The following is a 24,649-nucleotide window of genomic DNA, read 5'->3' on the forward strand; positions in this document are numbered from 1 at the left end:
TCGCGTGTTGACACGTACTCACACAGAGAAGTTGCGCAGAGAGTCAGAAAGAGAGAGAGAGAGTATATAATACATATATGCTCGCGCATTAGCCACGCTCGTTTACCACTCATTTCCGGCTTGAGCGAACGGGTCAGTCGATACCGGGGCTAATGATGATGACGGTTTTTTTCCCCGGCTATCACGCGATACTCTCTGCTGCTGCGCGTGCGTGTGTATACATACGAAAACTTTTTCCACTTCTTCTTCGTTTGTTACCGCACTTTTTTTCTCCTCGACTCGATACCTCTTATAGGACTTTTTCTGTCTCCCCCTCGCAGCGGTCGCTTCGCGTACACTTTTTTCGCGCTTATCAATTTTTTTTTTTTTTTTTTCCCTCCCCGAGTATTATATTTAAGAGCGCTTAAGGAGCTGTCTCTTCATTCTTTTTTTAAACAGAGACGATAAGGATCGAGAGAGAAATAACCGCGACGGCTAGATGGGTGATTGCTCGTGATAAAGCAATAATATAGTGTTTCTCGTGGATTAATCGCCGGTACACACACGCATATAGCTATATATAGTGTAATTGAGGAAAATAGTACTGGCGTCGAAGCTATTACACGTAGCCGCGACGCGTATCGAGTTTTTGAACGCTGGCTTTCAGCTCTTGTTATTTAAACTTACTGCAAGGAGTAGGTTATCCATAGAGAGAGAGAGAGAGAGAGAGAGAGAGAGAAAAATCGACGGTTTACCTCTCTTAACCGCGCGCCTAAGCGGAATGGCACTTGACGAGGCGTAACGGCGCATAAACTCTCTCGATAAAAGCGCCAGTCGACTGCGTACCTGATCTTTCGCTCGTGTGTAGCTTGGGGAAGAGAATCGATGCTATATATCCTACGGATAAATCAAGCTCTCGCTATGTTATACAGCTATATAGTAATAATACATAAAATTCGGAATCTCTCGCTCTCGGCTTTTCGAGGACGCGCTGAGCGAGACGTAGTGGCTCTAATGAAGCTCAAAGTCTTCGAACGTCGCATTCCCAGCCCTTAATAACCCACTCTCTCTCTCTCTCTCTCAGGACCTGTCTCTCTAATGACGCGCCGTTCTCTCTCTCTCTCTCGGCAGACGTCTGTCTCCCATCCCCGGCAAAGTGCAGCAGCAGCAGCAGCAGCAGAGCAGCGTCTTGCGCTTGCGGCGTCGGTCTCTCTAACGATCGGCTGCTCACGGAAACGCCCGAGGAGCAACGAGAGAGAGAGAGAGAGAGAGAGAGAGAGAGAGAGCGGCACGCAGGTATATATCCTTAATTCAGGACGCCGACGCCGAATTTCTCCTCGGCGGCGCAGCCGTATAACGCGAGTAGTACGAGTCGGCGTATGCCGCGGCACGTCTGACCGACGAGCTGCTCCGCTCGGCTACTACTGCCGCGCGTACGCCTCCAGCACTGTGTGCCAGCGCACATCCCCTCTCTCTCTCTCTCTTACTCTCCACCTGTGTGTGAGTGCGTGCGTGTAGAGCCGAACGCGAAAGGAGAGTCTCCGGCGGAGAATCGATCGCGAGAGAGCGCCGGAGCTCTCTATCTCTCTCTCTCTCTCTCCCTCCTCTCGGTGCAGGGGGTGTGCGCCGTTCCGCCAGTTGGCCGTCGTCGTGTGCGGAGTACGGATATAGCTGCCGCTCTCGCTCTCGAGGAGATTCCGCTCCAGGAGCAGTCGTTCCCTCGCGCGCACACGCACACGCACACAGGGTCGCAGCGTCGGTGACTCGCCGCCAGTAGTGCGAGTCGAGGCTGGGCCAGACGCGAAGATATCGTATACGGGATTCAAGCGCAGACGAGAAGAGAATAGAAGAGAGAGAGAGAGAGAGAGAGAGAGAGAGCTGGCGGCGGCTTCCCGCGGCGGTTATGCGCGTAGCGGCTGTCCGCGGCAGTTGCAGCACGGGGAGCTGGCTCGATAAGCTGCTGCTGCTGCTGTTAGTGCTAGCCCGCAAAGAGGATCGCCATGGCTGCGGCGGCCGCCGAGTTCAAGCTCGCCGGTGGCTGGACACTGCTCGGCCTCCTGCTGCTTCTGACCACGACGACGATGCTTATTGGATCAGCCGAGGCCAGCGGCAATTGGGACCGGGACGACGACGACTCGGGTAATTCTTCCCATCATGTGCGGTATACCTGTCCGTCTGTCTGTGTGGGTCGTGCTATGGAGTCGCGCGCGCGCGCGCAAGAGAGAGAGAGAGAGAGAGAGCTGGGACAGGTATTTCAGCGCCGCTGTGCGGAGCCTCGGATGTGCGCGACGAAACTATTACGCTACTCTCTTCGATCATATCCTCTTTCCTTCTTACTCGTCCGAATATGTAACAGGTCTCGACGTTGCGCCAAATCCGCTCCGAGAAGATTATGTCGATTAGCCTCCCTATTACTCTGCATCGGGCTGTTATTCGAGGAAAATTCGCGATATTGAGAGATACCGGGGACCTATTGACTCGTTGTATTTATAAGGCTATAAGTGCACACAGAGCCGATAGTTGTCACGCGTCTCGAAGTCTAACTCGGTACGTTAAATTTTAATCGCGGAACGACAAAATTCTCGCCTCTACGATCGATCAACGGGCAAGCGATGAACAGAGACTTTTCGATCGCGTCCGATCAATCGTACGCAAAAGCCATATATACGCACTCTGGTCGTCGCAATTAAGCGCCGCGTGAGCCGTTCTCTCACAACCGCGCGCGGCTTCTACATCAAATGCACCTAATTACGCGGGATAAAGTGCGAGCTCGCGCTAGAATAAAGAAAGAAAAGAAACTCGTAGACAGAGAGAGAGAGAGAGAGAGAGAGAGAGAGAGGCACACGGTACAGCATTACTTAGCGCGCTAAACTCGTGTAAATTCCACTCGGGACGCCGCCGCCGCCGTTTTCAAGCGCACATACTTATACACACAGAGAGGATATAGTAGGCGCCGGGTCGTAGCTCCCCTTGACACGTACAGTACACAACCCGGCACGCGTGCAGTGTATGTATAGAGGCGAAGAGCGGCGGCGCTAGCCTTGTAACGAATCGTCGCGAAAGAAATAAGCCACGAGTTCGTTATGTCGTCGTGCGCAGGCTGCAGTTTATAATAATCGAAGACGCACCGCGAAGATGCTCATTAGCGCGTTAATAATCGATTCCCTGCGCGGACGAGTATATGCATATCCATATACAGAGGCGAGGGCTAATGCGCCACTACTCTACGCTCTCCCGCAGACATTGAATTATTCATCGTCATCGGCGCGAGCGCGTTGGATTGTGTGAATGGCACACGCACACACACACTACTATATATAGTAAGCCGCAGCTACTTACCCCCTTAGCCCTCGCGCGAGCTAATCCACTGGCCCACTTGAGACGTTGCCGCTTTCTTTAATTATTGAGGGCCCTTATCTTCGTCCTCGTCATCGCGGCTAATTGGATCTTATTTCCTCGGAATAGTTTAATTCGCTTATTCTGTTGTGAATAACGACATATGTATACTCGAACTTTGTCATCCTAGAGTTATAAATAAAATGTGTAAATACATAAGTCGGGGGAAAGGTAGCCGCGCGTTTATATCCAAGTTGTGTGCGCAGTGCATCCAACGACGTGCGCGCAAAGTTACTTGTACAAAGCCCCCGCTAGAGAGAGAGAGAGAGAGAGAGAGAGCATAAATCAAATTTAACGGCTGCGTTTCCAAGCCTATCAAGCCGCCGACGCAAAGTCAAGTAGAAATGAGGCTGGATTCATGATAAATCACGCGCGCTATAACTTGATGAATTTTTAGATTATCCACAGCGCTGGAGCTGCTTTTTTCGAATTCCTTTTATACTCGCGATCGCGCGGCTCGGTTTACGCACAGACAATGATTGCCAAAAATTCGAGCTCGCGTTTAATTGTGCTTTTAGGATAACGTGTGTAATACGCTTGCGAATTTAGCCTCTAATCTATTGTTCCCCCCCGGGTCAAAGAGAACAGGCCCATGTATATCCCCGTAGGTAATAGAATAGGAAACTCGATAAATGAAATATTCGCGCCTTCCGGCAAAAATACACGATATACACTGCATCTGCGTTGAAATGATTTTCGCGTCTAAAATCAATTACGATAATGACGGGAGCTGCAAACTTAGTCGCATATACGGATCGAGAAAGCATTATCAAATTGTCCTAGATTCGAACGGGCCTGAGCTCAGCTCATTATTATTCTCCGGAGCCCTGACATCAATTATCAAACTAAATCCGGGAAGATCATCCAATGGGGTAAATCATTCGATTTTCCGCTCGCAATGCCGATAATAGCGGCCCAGCCGTAGACGCTATAAACGTCGCCACTGCGATACACACACACACACACACACACACACACACTGACATATAATGCGTATGCATAGCTATAACGTATAATGAGTATAGCATTAACGAGTATCACGTATCGCCTTGCAGTGACGACGATCGACGTGAGATCCGTACTGGGCCACACGGCGCAGCTGCCCTGTAACATCGAGCCCTCGACGAAGGACGATAAGGTTTACATGGTGCTCTGGTTTCGCGAGACCTCGGTCAAGCCGATCTACAGGTTTGTATTATACTATCTATATACATACACAATTATATGTACTGCATCGATATGATAATCTGCGCGCCGTGATCGATCAATCGCGTATAGCTCGTAACGGGCGCCGTATCCTCTTACCGAGACTCTTATGTAAATACGCGCCTTGCAAGCTTTGAGTCGCGAGCATCGATCGCTCAGTTCCGGCGCGAGTTATATATAGCGGCTCCTATCTGCACTCTCGACGCTAATTGATCGGCTTTTAGCGGCGAAAAATCCTCTGTATATATACTTATAGTCGGGAGAGAAGAAAAAAAAATATATATATATATATAGAGAGAGAGAGAGAGCATCGGCGATGAAACGTCGCAGATACATTGAATCGAATGAAAGAGAGTTGCGCTTCCCCCGTCTTCCCATTATATACGCGCTCGACCCTCGCAATTTCTCCGTCTCCCCAAAGCTGCTTATACTCCAGATATGCCAGTCCATCGCGGAGAGCTATTATGTGACGCAAAGTTTTCTCTTCAAATGCCGTGGCGTTCGAACCGTGTATACTGTAATAATAGCTTTATAATTGTAATAAAAGAATAAGGCTGATCGAATATGCCGGGGACGTATTTTTACTTCGCCCGATACTTCTCGATCCACTTCTACGGCACTTCCGGGTTATCGCCGCGGCTGAATATTTAAACCGTGTGTATATTATAACGCCGAGTTATTTAGGATAACGTCATCGATTTCCTCTGCAACGATGCAACCGATCTGGATCCCCTCCTATATCTGACACACATTCGAATTCGAATCTCCATCTCGATCGATAAACACAGCGGCTGACTGTACGCGAAGCTCGCCACTTGTGTGCGTTGTACACGCGAAACTTTGAAGTATAAAAGCGAGCTGAAACCTTAACGCTGTTGCCTTCGGGGCACAAAGGCTACATCCTCCCCCTACTCCTCCATAACGGTCAATACAGCGTAATTGTCCCTTTGATACCGGGCATAGTCGGGGGAAAAAATTAATTTCCCAAATTAATGGCAAGTGAGCAGTCGCAAGAGTGTAAAAGACTTAAAACGTCCGGCCGTATAATTAGCGGCCCTCGACATTCCGAGAGGTAGGGAGAGGAAAAAACTGCAACGTAATAAAGCAGAGACTCGAGCTACAGTGTAGTCTAGTGGATAGGTATGGGTACCGAGCGGGCCGAGCTTGCGCCGGAAAGTCGCAAACTTTCCTCCTCTCGAGGAAGGCGATTAACGTCGTTAAACGGCCTCTTCTTCGCGAAAACAAAGTCTCTCTCTCTCTCTCTCTCTCTCCCTCGCGGATTAACGGAAAGTACATTTTCGCAAGAGAGCGCGGCGCGCGTCGATTTTCCTCCTCTCGAGAGAGCCGGCGCCTCGAACAAAGCCGAAGAATGAAAGGCGTCATAAAACTATTATACGAGAGAGAAACGTCGTCGCGTCGTCGCGAGAGAGAGAGAGAATTAGAGCTTCTTTCGGCGGTGCTCGTGTGCCTCGCGTTTGTTCGAAATTCAATGGCGCAGAGAGAGAGAGAGAGAGAGAGAGAGAGAGCGTGCACTGAGAGAGTATTTTCATTGAATACAATCAAGGACAATGGGAAAGCCGATAATTGAAGTAAATTGTATTTTTAATCCTCCCGGAAACGGCCTTTCTTTTACACCCCCCGCGATGATTTGTTAATTGCAGCCGCTGCGAGGACTGTAGATATACATCGGATTGTTCGCACTGCTGCGGCGGCGGGAATGAAGAGTTAACGAAAAATTTATCGGCGATTAAATTTTGCGAAATTGTCTGCCGCCCGCTCGCGCGGAATTAACGGGCGCTCGCCCGAGCCGCGTATTTATTATGCGGGGAAAGAAAGTAGCTGCTGCCGCGAGTTGATTTTGTAATTGCGGGGAAAATTCGGTGCGCGCATTAATGCTAATGGAGAGGGACGGATAACGCTTTTTTCATCCACGCGAATTTCCACTGCGGTTATTGTTATGAAACAAACAAACAAACAAACAAATAAAATTAATCAAAATCCCCTCAGCTTCGACGTCCGAGGTAGGGCCTTCAACACGGCGCTGAACTTCTCGGACAAGAACGCCCTGGGCCCAAGGGCCTACTTCAACACGAGGTTACAGCCGGCAGCCCTGTCCCTGGAAGCCGTGCAATTGACCGACGCCGGTATCTACCGCTGTCGAGTCGACTTCAAGAAGTCGCCGACGAGAAACTTTCAGGTCAACCTCAGCGTTATCGGTAAGATTATACCTACGCTAATACAATTTTTATCGACGGATCTTGGATCTTTTAGTCGGCTCGTTACCGAGGGAGAGATTCGCGTCGCGACGTCAAATTTGAAATTCCGATTGACCCTATATATTTTTTTTTTGTTGTGTTTTCAACGAACCTCATCTCTTGCAGTTCCTCCGCATCAGCTGCTCATCTACGACAGTTCCGGAGCCCAGGTGAAGTCCGTCGTCGGGCCTTACGAGGTCGGCGCCTCGTTCAACCTCTCCTGCGAGGTCAGAGGAGGTGAGTAGCAATTATTTGAATTGTAATTTTTTGTTTGTTTGTTTTTTTCGGTGGGAGGAGGGGATTAATCGACGCTCTGCGGGTTTTTGGGCAAATAGGTGAGCCATCGCCGAGCGTGTCCTGGTACGCGAACGGCGAGGAGCTGAGCGGTGCGGTAGACCGTAGCGAGCCGTTCGTGGTGAACAACAAGCTGAGCGTCGCGCGGCTCTCGAGGGAGCACCACAATACCACGTACAAATGTGGGGCGTCCAATACGAATCTGATAGCGCCGCTCGAGCGCAGTGTACTTTTAGACGTCTACCGTGAGTATAGCACGCGCTCCTATTCTACACTATATATACATATATATACACACGTGTGTGTGTGTGTGTGCGCGCGAGCTTCGTCATCTTCGCAATTTCGATAATTAAACTGGCTCCATATCGATTGTGCGCGCAGAGAGGAGAGCTTGTCTTTCGAGCCTCTCTCGTTAGTTTCGTACAATGCCGCGAGAGAGTTGATGAGTTTTCGATGATCGGGCCGAATATAAGGGGAGAAAGAGCCGCGCTCTCACGATGACGGATCGTTTTGAATGTTTAAACGAGCGCCGGGACTTTTCATTGTTCTCTTCGTGTCTCGTTTTTACGGCTTTAATTTTTCAGAGAGTCGAGAATAACAAATCGAATGAAGGAGCTCGGCTGCCAGAGACAAGACAAGTTAAATAAAACCATTTCGCTCTGACGCTTTTATGCGGAACGTTCGAAGCTTCGAGTGCCCTGTTTAACTGTCACGGGTTTACAGCTCATTTTTTCTCTTTCTCTCTCGATCTCTCTGCAAGATCTTGGTCCGTCCGAAATACTTTTAAACCGATTAAAGCTCTTCTCACTACTACATATACCATAAATTCGAGAATTTAATAGAGCAAACTTTTCGAAATCCGATAAACTTTCATATGAACCACTCGAAAATATGAACTAATGCAATTTCATTCCCTCTCCCGGCTCCGGCCCATTGAAATTCCTCCCTCGTCTAGTATACCCACATACACAATACAGGTATATAGAGATCGCGAGATAAACATCGCGTAGCGCGATTTATTAAGCGCGCAAACCCAATAATCATCAGCGGAGAGAGCCGCGTTTAGAAAGCCGGGGAGAGCTGTCTACGTGATATCCACTCCTATCATCCTCAGACCTTAATCCAATTGATTTGCCGGCATATATATATATATATAACCCGCAGGGGGGGGGGGAATGGATACGCTCGCGCTCACATACAAATCCGTCTACTGTCTATTATATACCGGGATGATAATTTCGTTACAATCTGTACGCGTTTGTGTGTGCATGTGTGTGTGTGTGCCTGGCAGTGAGACCCCTGTCGGTGAAGATCCTGGCGAAGCCCTCGCGGATGGAGGCGGACAAGGAGTACAGGATCGACTGCGAGACCGAGGGATCGCATCCCAGGGCCAACATCACGTGGCACGAGGGTCTGGCTCCGTTCACCAATGGACGGGTGAGTGTTATATTATTCTTGTTGCTATGTTACGTGTACATATGCATATGGGCTTTTGTGCCGCTGTGACATCTGGGCGCGCCGAAAGGGCACTGAATCGACGTTTTGTTCGAAAGACTTTCATATCCCGCGGGACGAGCTCGTCGAATTTCCGTCGCTCGACAAAAGTTCGACGGGCTACTGTATGCGCGTCGGTTATCGAAGAGGGGAGCAGCTGTCGTTTCGAGAATTTGTTTCGCTTCATGATTGATAACCAGAGAGGAATCGAATTCTGAATTAATTACGCTGATATAATTCGTATAGTCGTAAATTGACTTTTCGAATCGATCTTATACAGAATATACGGACACTTGCCGCAAGCTCGTTACGGCAGCTGCGTAAAAACAAAAAAAAACTACAAACACATACGCGGAGAGAAAACGCGCAGAAAATCGAGTTGTATAATTCTTAACTCGCGGGGAAGCGTTAAATTACTTTGAAAAGTTGATAACGATCTCGTTAGTGTACACGCGTTACACCGCCGGCGCCGTATGAAAAAACAATTAGCGCATCCCCGCAATTAACCGTCTCCGACAGCGCATAAGCTCTTGCGGGGGTGGCCGAATGAATAATAGAAACGATTAATAACTCGTTGCTAAAAAAGGCGTGCATAAGTAAGTATCGATTACTCGACAATGAACAATGACTCTTTCGTCTCTCTCTCTCTCTCTCTCTCTCTCTCTCTCTCACTCTCTCTTTATCGCGGTTCACGACTTGTTATATCGAGCATTCGGTTTATGAAAATTTAACTCCTTAAGTGCCGCGGCGCCGGCGAGCGATATTATCGGTTTACGGCAAGCCCCTCACTCCCCCACACACACACACACACACAGAAACTTCTCTCGAGGCTTGTTGCGATACGTATATAACCTATAGGCGATCGAGAGCGAAGGAAATTTCTTTTTCTCCAACCGCTAATTTTTCAATCCCCCCGGCACACACACACATACAGAGCGCACAATACCGCACAATCAGCATTCAACCCCACATCTTCGCACACACGCGCGCGCCGCAGTAAACGCCCGCTAATTCCCCGACCGTCTTCGCCCCTTTCAGGCTCCGCGAGCAATCAAGCCCGCGGTAATCGTCCCAACTCCCTGGGATTACGCGACCAGCCCACCCCCCCCCCCCCCCACCGGAGTGTGTATATGGCGAGCGGCACAAAGAAGCTCTCTCGTCTCTGTGTTCCATGTATATAGCTGTGTGCAGTGTATAAAAAAAGTCCACTTGTCTCTCTCTCTCTCTCTCTATGTGTGTGTGTGTACGGTATATATAGGTGACGGACGCTCGCGGGGACGACTCGAAGATGCTGGTCCAGAGCACGCTGACGTTCTCCCCGACGCCGGACGACCACGGGAAGATCCTCAAGTGTCGGGGACAGAATCCCGCGCTGAAATCCGCCTTTCTCGAGGACTCCTTCACCATGAACGTCGTCTGTGAGTATATCGCATCTCCGTTCTAATCTCTTGCATCGCGGACCCTTTTGTTTGTCGCCCGTAGACGGGGTGGGGTGGGGGGGGGGGAGGTTTTTTCGCCGACGCAGCGCTATCGGGCGCAAAGAGTCTTAATTTTACGAGCAGTAGCAGCACAGGGGCTGTGATCGGGCGCGAAGGACGTGTAATGCGTTCCGAGAGAGCTGTGCCTATAGGAGAAAAAAGTCTGAGCATCGAAACTTGTCCGGGCGCGAAATTCAAAAGAGGTATATAATAGCGCGGAGAGGGACAAACAAGAAACTTTTTTCTACGCGAGAGCGTGTAAGGGTAGTTTCGGAGAGCGAGTCGTATTATACAGGTGTATACGCTTCTGTGTGTGTTCGCAGTCCCGCCAATGGTGCAGCTAGAGCTGGGCAGCACCCTGAAAGCCGAGAACATCAAGGAGGGCGACGACGTCTATTTCGAGTGCAAAGTACGCGCCAATCCCGAGCACCACAAGATCACTTGGCGACACAATGTGAGTCTTAATTGCCCTCCTCTTTTACCCTTCTATGTGTGTCTGTGTGTGTGTGTGTGTGTGTGTGTGTGTGTGGCGCATAGCCCCACGCGCGTCAGCTCTCTGTGACCTTTATTTTGCGCTTCTCTTTGTGTTTGCGATCAGCCGTGTGTGCTCTGTTTGTCTTCACTCCTCGAGCTCGGGCGCAAATTGTTTATTATTTTTTCAGCCGACTATACTCGACTCTCGGCTGAAAATCGAGGGAAAAAATATAAAAGAGAGCTCGAATTTTCGAACGCTTTGAGAGAGAGAGAGAGAGAGAGCGGCTGTAAAATGCACGTGTTTCGCGCCGAACAGTTGTCGAGAGTTTGAAATCCAAAACCGACGTGGTGTGGAGTCGATTTTTTTCGTTTTCGTTCTTTTTTTTTCCCCCACCGAAATGAAAAGGATTTTCAAAAAACTCGATGTACCCGTACACGTCCAACTTTTCGCTTATCAGTTTGTTTGATGAATTTCGCGAAAAATATTGATTTTTCCTAATAACGTTTGCGCATCGCAGTGAACACACACAAATTCCGGGAAGCTCGTACGCGCATACCTTATCAAACGCGATGAACATTTCGCAGTATCCCGGAATCGTGCTTCGTTCGTAAATAACGCGCGCGTTTTACATAATATTTTCCCTAATGACAGCCCTCCCGCATATACAGGCTAAATCTATACACAACGCGCGGCGCGATCCCCAGGATTACATTCCACAAAATCTCGTCTCCTCTACACACGAGCTGAGCGCGCATATATCCACGTCCTAAGCACAGTCGGCTACATCCCTCGACGTCAAAAATCCGATTTTGATGACAGCGCGCTCGCTCCCTTTCTAAAAATAAAAACCGAATTTCCACAGACGCACATCAAAGCAGAGCCTCCTATAAATACCCACAGCTACTACCCTCTCGGTGGTTCGAAAAAGCGGGGGCCGACGAGTTGAAAAAAAAAAAAAAAAATGCCATTTTTACGTATCCGCGATGCGATGTATGGCTGTGTACAAGTGTGTGACACTGCACGCACACGCGAGAGCTATATACGCGTCTCTGTTCTGTTCTCGCAGGGTGACATACTGATGCAGAACTACTCGGCCGGAATAATAATGAGCACGCAGAGCTTGGTGCTGCAGCGGATCGAGCGCAAGAACGCCGGAAATTACACGTGCCTCGCCAGCAACGAACGTGGCGAGACCACCAGCCCGACCGTCGCCCTTCGAGTCCAGTGTAAGTGACGAAAGACGACGACTATAGTCGCGTCTCTATACTCTCATAAAAGGCCAATCATTTTTTTCTTCCCTCCGTATACCATCGCGTCAACCATCGATCATTTCTCTCGCTCGGTGTGGGCTGACTTTTTTCAAGAGACGCCGTCGCGACCGACTGCTGCTGTGCCTCCTGTTTCTTTTTATTTTATTTTTTTTTTCGCGTGAATAATGTCGGGTTGAAGAACGTATGTGGGTGGAAAATTCCGTGATCGAGAGGGTCTCTTGTTGTTTTTCTTTTCTAGTATACGATACGAAGTCTGACTAACGCGAAGTAAAATTATAACGAAGTGAGAGATACGTACTTTTTTTCGAGCTCGGGAGCCGCAAGTTTATTAATAACGCTTCGATAAATTATTTCTCCTCCGACATCGATATCCCACGCGCATACACGGTGCTACGGTCAGAGCACGCGGTTATGGTGAATAATTTCCAGGAGAAAAGACGCGCGAGCTCTCGTTATATAGATTCTCGCGCTAAGACTCATTATCGTTATACGCAAAGATTTATTTTCAACGTCGCGTAAAAATAAGTTGCTTAGCTAATACGAGCTATTTTCCGCGGCGCGCAGCCGCCGAGAGTTTATACGCGTATAAATAAGTCAGCGCAGCCTCGTAAAAATCATTTCTTATCCTCGTATAACCGTTTATATCGCGCCTGTATAAACCTTCGTAATTCGCAGCTCTGCGCTCGCGTACATATGCGGAGAAAGAGAGAGAGAGAGAGCGAGCGCGCGAAACAGTTTGAATTTTTAATCGCGAGAAGCTCATTTGCATGATGCTCAAATTAGCCGGGGCTGAAAGCTAAAAAAATTATTCGCTCGCGTGTGCGTTAAATTAAGTGAATCGGGGCTCGAAACACGCTCGTTTAATTTTGCGCGCGCATGCATTCCGACGTCTAGACCGCGAAAAATGCAGGCCCCGAAAAATGCAGGCTCTATACAAGAGGTGAAATGTTTTTTCTCTCGTGAAAAAAAAAACAGACGCGCCGATCTGCAAGAACAAGGAGGTGACGATAATCGGCGCCTCGCTCGAGGAGTCGGTCCGAGTGCGCTGCGAAGTCGAGGCCGACCCGGGCGAGGTCGAGTTTGTCTGGGAGTTCAACTACAGCGGCGAGAACTTCGAGGTGGCGCCGGCCAAGTTCGACGGTAACAACGGCACCCTCAGCGAGCTCGTCTACACGCCCATGTCCGAGCGCGACTACGGCACCCTCACCTGCTGGGGTAGCAACCCCATTGGCAAGCAGGCAGCCCCTTGCGTCTACCAGATAATCCCGGCCGTGAAGCCCAGTCCGCTGAGCAACTGCACGGCCAAGAGCGCCCTGAACCAGACGACCGAGCTCCTCGAGGTCGAGTGCGTCGCTGGATACGACGGCGGACTCAGGTATGCCTCGGATACCTGTATTTGATCCTGTCCGTTATAAGTCCATTATAATCCAATTGGATCGTTTCGCAGGCAAGAGTTCCGACTGGAGGTGTACGAGGTGTCGAGCGGCAAGCTCCGGCTGAACGTGTCCAGCGCGACGAGCGAGGCTCCGGTCTTCCGGATACCCATAAGCGAACTGCTGCCCACGACGCTGTTCTACCTGGTCAGCTACGCGGCCAACGCGAAAGGCCGGAGCGAGGTCTCCCTACTCGAGGACATTATGCTGGGTGACTCGGAGAAGCACACGGGTAAGTGCGCAACGCGACACCAGAGATGGAGAACTAGTCGGAGAGACGGAGACTCGTGTTGAGAGACTCTTTCCCGGATGGCTAATACGAGTGTGTCGAGCTTTTTTCGTTTAGCTTCCTTCAGGCAGGGGAGTTACCGAATTTTCATCGAAATTCGATACGTTCTTTCTCGAAAGGGCTCTAGAAATATCGAAACAGAGATCGTTATCGATTGATCGACGGATGGATAAGGAATTTATCGTTAAATTTGCATGCTCCTACAGAGGGGAATTTTATTATCAACTCTGCTCTATAATTCAACGAAACGAATTCCGGCTACGTAACTCTTGTAAATTGCTGATAGCCGTACTTTGCTCCGCGATCGATAAAAGCGCAATATATACATCAAATAAAAGTGGCACAGCGAGATTTAGGTATATACATGGAATGTATTAAGAAGCTACGGCCTCTCTCTATCTATCTATCTATCTCTCTCGACGTTGCAGACAGCTCGGTGAGCATGGTTCCTCTGATCCTGCTGCTGGTGGGCTGCCTGATGGCCCTTGGGATCACGATAGTCTCGGTGATGCTGATGATGTACCGTCGACGCGGCAGCACCTCACCCGTCCACATCGAGCCCTACATGAAGCAGCCCATCATCACGCCTCCCGACTCGCGTAACAATTCGATGCTCGACGTAACCCACGGCGATCACACCTACTTCGTCGAGTACACCCTCAAACAGGTCACCGACTACGCCCTCAACAATCAGCCCGACATCATCCAGTCGCCCCAAGGTACGCGTCTATTAGGTACCATCAGCATTCTTTCTTATACTACATATGAATAATCTTATTCCTTTTTGCCCCCATTTTTACGCTCGATTATAATACAACTGCCATCGAGTATTCCGTTCGTTAATATTGAATCTCCGCGGAAGAGATCTGGCACGGTTATTCAGTATTCACGATAACGGTTCACGATAAGCTATACATTGCTATTTTTATTTAACAGTACAGAAGCTTTCGCATTCTCATATTTAAGAAAAGCTATTTCCATTTGCGCGCAGATTATAATTTTATTATAACTTGACGCACGATCTTCGACTCTGTTACACAGACCAAGAGAAAATGAAGCGCGAGCCGCAGCTGTTCCTGCCCGTCAGACCGGACACGCTCTTCGCTCCTTACGACATCCACAAACAGGGCCTCCAAACGAATCGATGTAGTGTAAGTACAGCTACAAAACGCTCTTTCAATTTTTTTTTTTTTTTTTGTTCGAATCTCACTAATACTAAACGATCGATTTTCACGCCCACAGCTGAATCCATTCTCCGCAAAATCGTGGGAGCCGATAAGCTTCAAAGCGGACCGCAACCTCATGAAAGAAATCATCATCGCCAACTCCATACCCGGACCCGAGAGCTGCGTGTAAAACACGCGGCGTCGGCCGGTCTCCCGGAGAACGGCGAACAGAATCCAAGGCCTATCACAGCATCGACTCGCATGAGATCTGGAAGAATCTCTCACGCATAATACGCACGAACATATCACGAAACGAAGAAGCGCGAGCCATCGCACGTGTCACATAAAAAAAAGCATAATCTACTTCGACGATGTAAGCCAACGCGATTTATATCGGCGAACGAAAAGGAGAGTAAGAGAAAAAGAAAACTTAGCGAATCTTATAAATAAACGATTAATTAACGACGAGCGAGAGAGAGAGAGAGAGCGAATGTGCGAGCGAGCGAGAGACAAGAGTGCGCGAGCTGTATGCGAAAGGTGAGAATATTCCTCCTTCTAAAGGGGCCGACTCTCATATACGTGAATACACTTATACGCATTTACATTAAAAAGTACACGCATACACATACACACGAACATCGTCATCCGAGAAGAGGCGACTGACTGAAGCGAAACATGCGCGCTGCAGCGTTTTTCACGGACACGTAATATACACACGCGCGCGCGCGCGCGCGTACACGCGATATTTATTATAAAAGAGGATGAAAAAACGAAAAATAAAGCTAAAAAATTGTAACGAATCGTCGAGGACGGTATAAACGCGCGTTCTTCGACGGGCAAGCGCTACACACGTTCCGTGTTTACAGGTATATTTTGTGTGCCAGGAGCAGTCCTTTTGTTATTGTACATCATTGTTTTCGTCCTCGAAGACGCCCTCTCGGACTCGACGTATAGAACAAATAAGTATATAACGAAGACTTGAATGCGCGACGGGACTGTATACCGCTCACGTGCGGCGACTCCGTCGACATAAATTATGAACTGCAATATCGTGAAAATATGTACACATTTTTATTTGCATTGTTTGGTCGATTCTTTGACGGGTCTATACAATAATATATATATATACGATGAATTTATATACATATATTGCGCGTGCTCTGGATTCTTTTGGATCGAGTTCAAATACGTACAGGGCAACGCGCGCCCTTTCTTCGTTTTACGAAACAAAGTGAAAGTCGTGTACAGTAGTGATGTTTTTTTTTGTCGTAGTTCGCTCGTTTCACTGTCGAAAAATACTACAATATAGTACGCACAGATTATTAATACACTCTGAAAACTAAATGTGAGATGGTAGATGTGGATACGTTCCTAAGTTCGTCTTTATTGAACGCGCACAATCATATCTTTCTATGAACGTTTACCGCAGCGCCCGTCAGAGGATCGAGATTCTTTTCTCAAGTTTTATTCTTGCAGCTCTGAGGAAGATATTTCTGACGTAACGTGAAATTTTATTATGAAGTGTGAAAAACCAATTTTTTGTAAAGAAAAAGTGTATAAAGCGTAAAAAATTGTGAATAAATGTTCATTAAGACAGCTTTACTATAAAACTCTGGCGCGTTCTTTTATTTACTCATTCACGATTGTCATAACTGTCTAAAATGAACCTCGTACGCTCATCCCTAAACAACTATAGGACATCTCTTTTGGCAAAATATCCTCGGCAAGCAAAAGCCGCTACATGCGTACACGATAAAAAAAATTCCCCCCACTGTCAAGACAAAGTACAAAGGCCATTTGAATAATCGGTAAGAGGTTATTTTCTCGACTACTCCGCGAAAAGGATTTCTGAATATTTGCTGTCTCGAACTTCCCACGATCGGATCGCTGTTTGTCGTTGCATCTTGGCTATGAGGTTCTTTCACCTCTCGTTTTTGTCGTATACTTTGATCAGCAGCGCCATTGTGCTTTGGGCTATTATCCCTTTCTGGCACGTAATTCTACAAAAATACAACTTTTTTTACAAAGATTCGTATTTATGTTTCGCTTCACAGAAGGGTATGAAAAAGGACTTTCTCATGTGGATGTAATTCAAAATTTATGTTCACTTGACACACGTCCCCAGAGTAAAAAAGTCCATTTTTCGATACCCTTCAGCGTTTATTTACTTGACTATTTCTCGATGATATTTGGTCGCGTATTAATTTTAACACTTTGCACTTTTGGTGAAGAAATTCTTGGACAAAGTCACTGACGTCGCTCAGAGATAGAGCGGGAAGTAAGTTATCATAATTACTGCGGTTATCAATTTCCGATGAGTCGTCACTGCATAGGCATTCATCAGATGTCATAATATTCTTCTAATTATTAAATTTGCAAACATGATTTGAGTAATTTTTATTCAAAGCTTGACACACACGTAAACTCTGAACATGGCAAAAATAACTGAATCATTTTTTTTTGGGTGATGATCAGATAGCTTCAAGTTGTAAGTCCCTTTAGACAATTAGTTAAAAAAATAAATAAATTAAAAAATTTTAAAGTTCGTAAATTAACAAGTTTAAATAAAAAAAGTTAAAAATGAAATACTTCACACTTTTCAAGCAGTTCCACGCATTTTTCGAAAATAAATAAAAGTTGCTTCCCAAAAAAATTACCACTAAATTCTTGCAAATGTCCTAATCCAGATCCATGTGGCGAGATCATGCATACGTGGTACAAGTATAAACTTTTCAATAATAAAAAATCTATTGATAAACCTACAATAAAATACGTTCCCGACGAAGATAACGCTGACTGTGCTTGGTGTAAAAAGAGAAGAAAATGAAGGCTTCTTTGAATCAAAGTAAAAATATATTTAAGCATTTTTTATAAATCATACCTTAGCTTCTTTTACTTGCTGGTTTCTCTCATCAACTTCAACATTCACACAACATTTGAATAATATCTAATAAGTTATTTAAAGTAGGAAGCAGGACTATCAATTTTCTAGTTGACTCTTGGCTTCCTTTCTGGAGGTGGTTTCATGCCTTGCTTTTCAGTCTGATTTTCTTGCTTAACCTGTGCTGCTGAAAAACAAGAATATTATTAATTGCTTTACAAAGCTAAACTTTTTACATAAGCTTCATACATAATGCTATCTTACTAGGTTCAGTAACAGCTTGAACAGGTCTTGGAACTGGCAGTGGATATTTTCTCGTTAATTCCCCTAGCAACATGTCAACTCTCTGACGTTGAAACAGTGTACTGGGCTCTTCTCTCACAGGAATTTCCTTCTTAGCTGCTGCAGTCTTCCCATTTTTCAAGTCCCAAGAATATCCTTTGCTAGGATGATATCTTGAGCATGCACTTGTTTCTTCAAATGCAGATTGCAAATGATGCACTGCGGATAACTATAATGAAGAATATCAAATTAGGTAAAGACCACTTCAACAATCCATGTGGATATTGATATGTAAGTCATACTCACTAATCTAGAATTAACTACTGAAGCCAGATCCGGAGCTTGATAAACAACCCCTGCGATTATATAGTAATCTGCTACTGGAGTTGCCTGTGTGGGACCATGACGATGCTGCTTACGAATCACATAAAGAATTGGCTCTTGAACGTGTAAAAGTATGTACTCAAAGCCAGTCATATTCCTGCAGAAACCTCATTATAATTTCACATTTTTCATTTCACAGGCACGTGCTAACTGTGTTGTACTTACATAAGCTGCTCAGGGTTAAGCCGCTGCATTTTAACAACTTCATTGTTGCACGTTCTGTCGTAAAAGGGATTGGACCTCTCGGAAAAGTAGTCCATTATGTTGCTCGGATTGAGCATGGGTATCCAAGCACTGTCATGCCAAGATAATCCCAAGGGATTTTCTAACAATTAAAAACATATTTGAAAATTCATTTTCTCAAAAATAACGTCTAAGAGTTACCACGTTAATAATCCATCTCAAGAGGATATACATTGAGGTTATCAGCCCAACGAATCGTCATGAACCATCGATATTACCGAAACCCATGAGACAAAAAAATCATAATTCCACATACCTGGCACAGGTAGTCGTCCTGGAATCATCTCTGCAAGCTTATGTCAACGCTAGCCTCACAAAAAATCACCAAAGTCACTTTTCCACTCCAGCATCCGCTCAGTACAGAATGTAAACGTAAACACGCGTGCATGTAAACAACGCGGATGGTCGACTGACAGTAGCGCTCTGCCCTCCGTGCGGCCGGAGCAAAAACGAGATCGCGGCGCCGCCGAGTATATTTCGGCATATTTCCCGTGGGAGTTTCCAGGTACGCACCAAATACCTACTCGCGCAGCGGATATCGTGTTACGAATGAAGGAGCACAGATTCGTCGCCGCGACGTTAGCAGCAGCCGAGACGAGGAGCCACAGACGGTCGTCGTCGAGCGTCGGTGGCCTACAATTCCAGAATTCCATAACAATAGTCACTGCGTCGAGACGTTCCTGAGTCGTCGTGCGCTCGGTTTTTTTTTTTTTATAAAGATGACGCCACCCAAGGCTACGAGGTAAAGAGTTCCATAAGTATATACAATTGTCATCGATAAGGCGGTTTAGATATTGAAATTAGACAAATTGGTAGGGAAGTCAATTGCAGCTTATATAGGCAGTATAGTATACTGGTTAGAGCAGCTATCCATATTAATAGAATGTAACAGCGACATTTATTGGTGCAGACACGCTATTAATAAGTTATAGTGGAGCTTCAATTCATGCGCTCATCCGCGGACAAAATTCAAATTCGAATGTGCACTCCGATGTGATATACATATATAAGTCGAAACGTTCCGCGCGAGTGCTGCTGACATCGCGTGCGCGAAAAGAAATGAGTACTTAGATACATAGAGCGCGAAATAATGAGAAATAAAAAAAAAGGATGTAATAAGTGTCAGCGCCCGTTCAAGGCAAGAGTAGGCGAGTCATTGTGCGTTCAAGGGAAACCTTTCTCTGTCGTCTGCTCGTGCTCCAACGATATGCGTATGCACTTATAGATATTACCGCACTCTATAACTCTATACCTCTCGAATCGTGACGTCTTCTAAAAATAGCTGGCAGCTCTGGCCGATATGTATATATATATATATATACGCGAATATATGCCCGTATAACAACTTCCTACTCTTGAGACTCTTTAAATCGTCGCTGCACGTGCGCGCGATGCAGCTGCTGATGCATCGGAGACGTTGGCGCTAGGAGCGTGTGTGGCAGAGAATATGCGCGATTTAAATAGCCTGTCAATATGAAGATGATAAAGTCGAATATGTGTGGCACTTTTTTAATAATATACACCGGCAAGGCGAGCTGCCCATCCCCCCAGGGGCATTCGCGATCCGGGCGCCTCGTCGTGCGCACAACTTTTTATCGCGCACGTTCGAATTATGATTTTAAGTATAGTTTTTCATTGACAGAGAGACTGTCAAACGCAAAGCTCTAAATGCCAAAGTCAAAGCAAAAGCAAAAGCAACACCAGAGCCTTTCGGCTTACGTGAAATGGCTCGAGAACCAAGTTCGCTCCTTTCGCAAAGCTAATATTCTACTATGTAGGTCCCTGTAAGTCTTTGAATCTTCCTGTGTTTTTATTATCATTATTATTATTATTATAATATAGGTTTGTCTTTCCTTTTATTTTCACCTTCTCCTGCCTAGAACAAATGAACCATGATTAATTATTTCACCCTAGAACAATTAGATTCTAACACTAGAAGTACGCATTGATGTTTCTTTTGTCTCTCTCTTTTGTATTTCATACACACTTACCCCTTTTGTAATTAATCAAGCGATTGTTTTTTAATGTACTAAAATTATGTTGATGGATTTTGCAACTACACCCAGTAGCTCTGAAGTGCCAGTCAACTTAGATATGCCCTCAGTGTTAAATTTAGAAAGTGTGTACTTCTAGGGTTTTGCATATAGATCAACAGAATTTGTAGATTTGATAGTGTTTTGAATTACCTGCTTTTTCAGAGATCTTATGAAAGATCCCCGCTATAATTTAGTTCCACTTCACAAGCGGCCTGATTTAATACAACAATGCTGCAAGCTGCTAAACTCTGAATGGAAACGGAGTGAAACTGCACGGTATGTTAGTGAGAAAGGTAAAATTTGCTCGAGCATTTTTAACTTTTTTTTTCCAGTTTATTTTGCTTCCATATGCATTCTTTCATTGCATCATGCACTCTGCACATCTACTACTTCATGCTTTGCCTCACATCAATCAAGAAATAGCATTCATTTATTATTTTTTAAAAGTAAGAACGTAATTTATGTAAACAAAAAGTTATCATCATTAATTAGTTATGTTTCATCCACAGGTTGAAGAGCCTTATCGTGTCCTGTGATGGGCTTCCTGCTTGCCTTTTATTAATATTTGATAATGATGTTCTGGGACACTGCAAAGTTTCACTGGTTCACGGTACCATTGACAGTGTAATCATAGAATCATGTAAGAAAACTTAGTTGCGACATTGAATACAAAAATTAGATTGTTTTTAATATGTCATATATTATTTCAGTTGTGATTGACCCTGCCTACCGAGCTAAGGGATATGGATCTTTATTTTTAGGATCCATAGAAGAGTATATGGTTGAAAATTATGACATTAAAAATATTTATCTAATGACCAAAGGCCAAGAAGGATTTTATTTGAAAAATGGGTACACTGTCTGTGAACCTTCTGAACAATTAAATAACCGATACAGAGATTTGGGTTCTGATCCATATGATAGTGGTGATGAGGAAAATTTAAAAGATACTAAGTCAACAGCAAAGGATACTGTAGACAATGCTTTTAAACAAAGAGAAAAGAACCTTCTTGGAACTGGTACCAAACCAAAAACCAAAAGTTTTGTTGATAATAGTAGTAAACTAAATGATATACAATTTGTTGAAACTGGTACTATACCAAAAATAAGGAGTATTTTTGAAAAAGACAGTAATTTTAAAGCAAAGGACATCAAATCAACGGGACCGCCTCCACCACCAATGCCTAATCTTAAAAAAACGTCGGTACCAATCTGTCTTACGATCAGTACACGCACATTCATGAAAAAAACACTACAAGCCTGATCCAGTCATCGCCATAAATATAAGTAAAAACAATTTATTTATTTATTATTGTAAATACTTTAAACAAATTTTTGGAATAATCGCCCATTATATTTAGTCTCAATTTCATGCGACCAACACATGTATTTTTCAATAAAAAAAGAACTCATATTTAAAGAGTATAATTATTATTCATATAAATATTTTACACTTTAATCCTAAATATATTCTTTGTAAAAACTGAATAATTGAAAAATATAAAGAAATTGTGCGAGGCACATTGGTTAGCTATAATCAATATTGTAAAAAAGTATTACTATGGATTTTTTGTTGCTATACCACAAACTTTCTGATGATGTTCGGGTTGATTTAAACTTTTGACTAAAAATTCACCCAAATCATATTTGGATACAATGCGCCCTGGTGATTCATCATGCTTTATAACATATTCAGTACTAGGCGACTCTGAAATTAAGATAATGAATTTGTAATTTTAAAACAATTTTCAAATAATTTCTTTTTAGTTTCCTGATAAAAATTACCTGCTATATGAGGTGGGAAAACAGCAACCCATTTTAATCCACTCTCTTTTAAGAGATCAAACATTCTTTGGTGGTCTGCATTCAGATCTTTGAATATGGCAGGAACTTTCTCAGGTTCATAAAATAAAAATGCTAAAAATATAATATTAGGACCCAGTATTTGAATATATCGATCTGCTTTTTTTAATGATATGAAAATATTTGAGTTTTATTTACCTGACAAACATACAGACACTAATTCAACATTATGTTTCTTCATAGCATCAATAATGTTCTTCATACCCTCAGATAAAACTGTTGTTGGCTCTGTACAAAAGTCAATACATAAATTTTATATATTCAAAGGTTTCTAATTTATGATTTAATAAAGATACATACTCAAATCATTTCTGGTGCCAAGTACAACCACGACTCCATCCACACCAGATATGGCTTGTGAAACTTCATCAGCATTTGTTACATCACCAACAACAGCCTCAACTTTATCCCTAAGATGTTCAGGAATCTTCTTCTCATCTCTAACAAATACTCTGGTTTGGAAACCTACAAATGAGAAACATTGAGATGCTTTAAATTCTCTTACTTATACTTCATATAATCATAAATTTGATTCTACAATAATAAAGATGAAAATTGCTACAATATCGAATGCTAATAGTATTAATAGCATAATAAGTATTTCGTTATTGGAACCATGTCAAAATTAATGCATTAATCATTTTGAACTTTGACATGAAGAATATATTTTGCTGGGATCAACAATGCAGTCTATACATGGCTTATCTAAAGCCCTATACTATTAAAAAAAAAAAAAAAAAACATGAAGCATTAATAGTTTATTGCATATAAACTATGAATCTAAAAACTCTTAATTTTCTCATTAGATTTTCTATATAATATTAATATAAAATTAATTAAAACTGACAAGTAAAATATCGTTCGTTTTATTTGTGATTTCATGTATCCAAATGTTCAAATATAAAATACAAATATTATGTTGGCCAGACTCTGAAATCAAGTAATTAATGTCAATCTCACTGAGCTTTTCACGTTTATTAATTAGTTACGGAGTTGGCGTTTCCGTTCACGCTGTAAATTCAATTAATTAATAACTTGCATTACCATCGCGACTGTAAGTTATTTTTACCGCGAAAAAAGCCCGACTAGTTGCAAAAACGTCGTTATACCATTAAATTTGATAGATCGACTTTTCTAATAAGTGAACTGAAGAAAATATCACAAACGCTTGTGAAACGAAAAAAAAAACCAGAAAAATAGCAAATAAAATTCATACAACATTTCCTTTATCATATTCGACAAAACGGAGCATAGTAACTAAGTAACCTAAACCGGTCTACTGATGGGCGGCTGATATTCTACGGCAACGGTATAAGGTACGCGTATATACACCTAAATTTTGACCAACGGAATTTCATGTGAAACGCACGATTAATCAACTAATAAACTAAAAATGTAAAGAGCACTTACCAGACTTAACCGAGTGCTCGAGTGAGCACAAGCCGGTATTTCCCGTGCCGCCAAATATCACGATTTTCTTCATGTCAACGTGCAGCGGCGTACGTGACTTTCTGCGCGCAACAGGGAAACGCCAAACACTTGGCCTATTGCACAAGAATGACTCGCCGGCTTGATCGAGTGAATTAACGTATGCCCCCCGTCCTCCCGAGCCCGTGTCAACAATCGCAGAGTCTATTATCTTGACGATCGCAACAATCGCTTCTTTTACTTGTATTATATGATGTCGAATGTATTGGGATTGTATACTACGTGCGCGAATCTATGTACATATGTATATGCGCGTATATGTCGCTGGAGTGGGAGTGAGAGAGCCGCGAGAGAGGTGGCGAGACGACAGCGGGCGACGAACTTTTTAACTCGTGTTGTTTTTTTTTTATTCCCTGTAATAATAGGTATATATGGCATGGATATGGACTTTTGCGACGTTGCCACGTGATTCGCGGGGATTTGAAAAATAGCCGCGCGATTTTCGAAATGAAGCTCAGAGACGTCAGAGTTAATTGGTAATATGCATGTCGTCGGAGAACTCTGCCTTAATTATGCATGTTAGGCCACAACAAGTGGCGCCAGAAAATACACGTAAAAACCCATTATGCGTAAAAAATCAGCACCATCTGATCGGTGGAAAATACACATGCAGATATAGTGACTCGTGACGACACGTTTAAAGAGGCGAATTCTACGACATTAGTGGCGCTGTAGTAGCAATCGGGAAACACAAAATGCGCGCGCATCCATATGTATAGATATACTAGCTAAAGCA

General features: G+C 44.5%; 4 protein-coding genes across 22 annotated transcripts; 2 read left to right on the plus strand and 2 right to left on the minus strand.

Annotated features, from left to right (window-relative positions):
- The first annotated feature begins 1,609 nt into the window (after positions 1–1,609).
- LOC100115443 (hemicentin-2) lies at positions 1,610–16,346 on the plus strand. 2 transcript variants are annotated; one of them, XM_008212973.3, is made up of 14 exons: positions 1,610–2,118; positions 4,431–4,563; positions 6,589–6,797; positions 6,963–7,073; positions 7,172–7,375; positions 8,422–8,567; positions 9,883–10,042; positions 10,426–10,556; positions 11,644–11,803; positions 12,824–13,223; positions 13,296–13,513; positions 13,999–14,304; positions 14,612–14,721; positions 14,813–16,346. In XM_008212973.3, the coding sequence occupies exons 1-14, from the start codon at positions 1,980–1,982 to the stop codon at positions 14,924–14,926; spliced, it is 2,541 nt and encodes an 846-aa protein (XP_008211195.1). In that variant the 5' UTR covers positions 1,610–1,979; the 3' UTR covers positions 14,927–16,346. The 2 variants fall into 2 exon arrangements, with proteins under 2 accessions (XP_008211195.1, XP_001600165.2); XM_001600115.5 differs by having other exon boundaries at positions 13,999–14,289.
- LOC100115412 (mediator of RNA polymerase II transcription subunit 6) lies at positions 16,335–19,048 on the minus strand. Of its 9 annotated transcripts, none has more exons than XM_031929331.2 (8): positions 18,783–18,940; positions 18,449–18,608; positions 18,206–18,380; positions 17,882–18,128; positions 17,618–17,804; positions 17,333–17,532; positions 16,905–17,232; positions 16,335–16,736 (listed from the first exon to the last, which is right to left on the minus strand). In XM_031929331.2, exons 1-5 carry the CDS (start codon positions 18,808–18,810, stop codon positions 17,725–17,727), a joined length of 690 nt encoding a protein of 229 aa, XP_031785191.1. In that variant the 5' UTR covers positions 18,811–18,940; the 3' UTR covers positions 16,335–16,736; positions 16,905–17,232; positions 17,333–17,532; positions 17,618–17,724. The 9 variants fall into 9 exon arrangements, with proteins under 9 accessions (XP_031785191.1, XP_031785190.1, XP_032455600.1 ...); XM_031929330.2 differs by having other exon boundaries at positions 17,326–17,532; XM_032599709.1 differs by having other exon boundaries at positions 17,333–17,537.
- LOC100680415 (N-alpha-acetyltransferase 80) lies at positions 17,184–21,984 on the plus strand. 10 transcript variants are annotated; one of them, XM_032599706.1, is made up of 8 exons: positions 17,210–17,581; positions 17,885–18,190; positions 18,270–18,354; positions 18,423–18,791; positions 18,874–19,268; positions 20,725–20,838; positions 21,072–21,202; positions 21,273–21,982. In XM_032599706.1, the coding sequence occupies exons 5-8, from the start codon at positions 19,246–19,248 to the stop codon at positions 21,824–21,826; spliced, it is 822 nt and encodes a 273-aa protein (XP_032455597.1). In that variant the 5' UTR covers positions 17,210–17,581; positions 17,885–18,190; positions 18,270–18,354; positions 18,423–18,791; positions 18,874–19,245; the 3' UTR covers positions 21,827–21,982. The 10 variants fall into 10 exon arrangements, with proteins under 10 accessions (XP_032455594.1, XP_032455597.1, XP_032455595.1 ...); XM_032599703.1 differs by having other exon boundaries at positions 17,184–17,581; positions 17,885–18,152; positions 18,229–18,354; positions 18,423–19,268; XM_032599704.1 differs by having other exon boundaries at positions 17,885–18,152; positions 18,214–18,354; positions 18,423–19,268.
- Positions 21,972–24,646, minus strand: LOC100113525 (flavin reductase (NADPH)). Its single transcript, XM_001599339.6, has 5 exons — positions 23,836–24,646; positions 22,726–22,890; positions 22,564–22,653; positions 22,348–22,479; positions 21,972–22,270 (listed from the first exon to the last, which is right to left on the minus strand). The coding sequence occupies exons 1-5, from the start codon at positions 23,906–23,908 to the stop codon at positions 22,122–22,124; spliced, it is 609 nt and encodes a 202-aa protein (XP_001599389.1). The 5' UTR covers positions 23,909–24,646; the 3' UTR covers positions 21,972–22,121.
- Positions 24,647–24,649: the final 3 nt, after the last annotated feature.

The sequence above is a fragment of the Nasonia vitripennis genome, chromosome 4 (genome assembly GCF_009193385.2).
Source record: "Nasonia vitripennis strain AsymCx chromosome 4, Nvit_psr_1.1, whole genome shotgun sequence".
Lineage (NCBI taxonomy): Eukaryota > Metazoa > Arthropoda > Insecta > Hymenoptera > Pteromalidae > Nasonia > Nasonia vitripennis.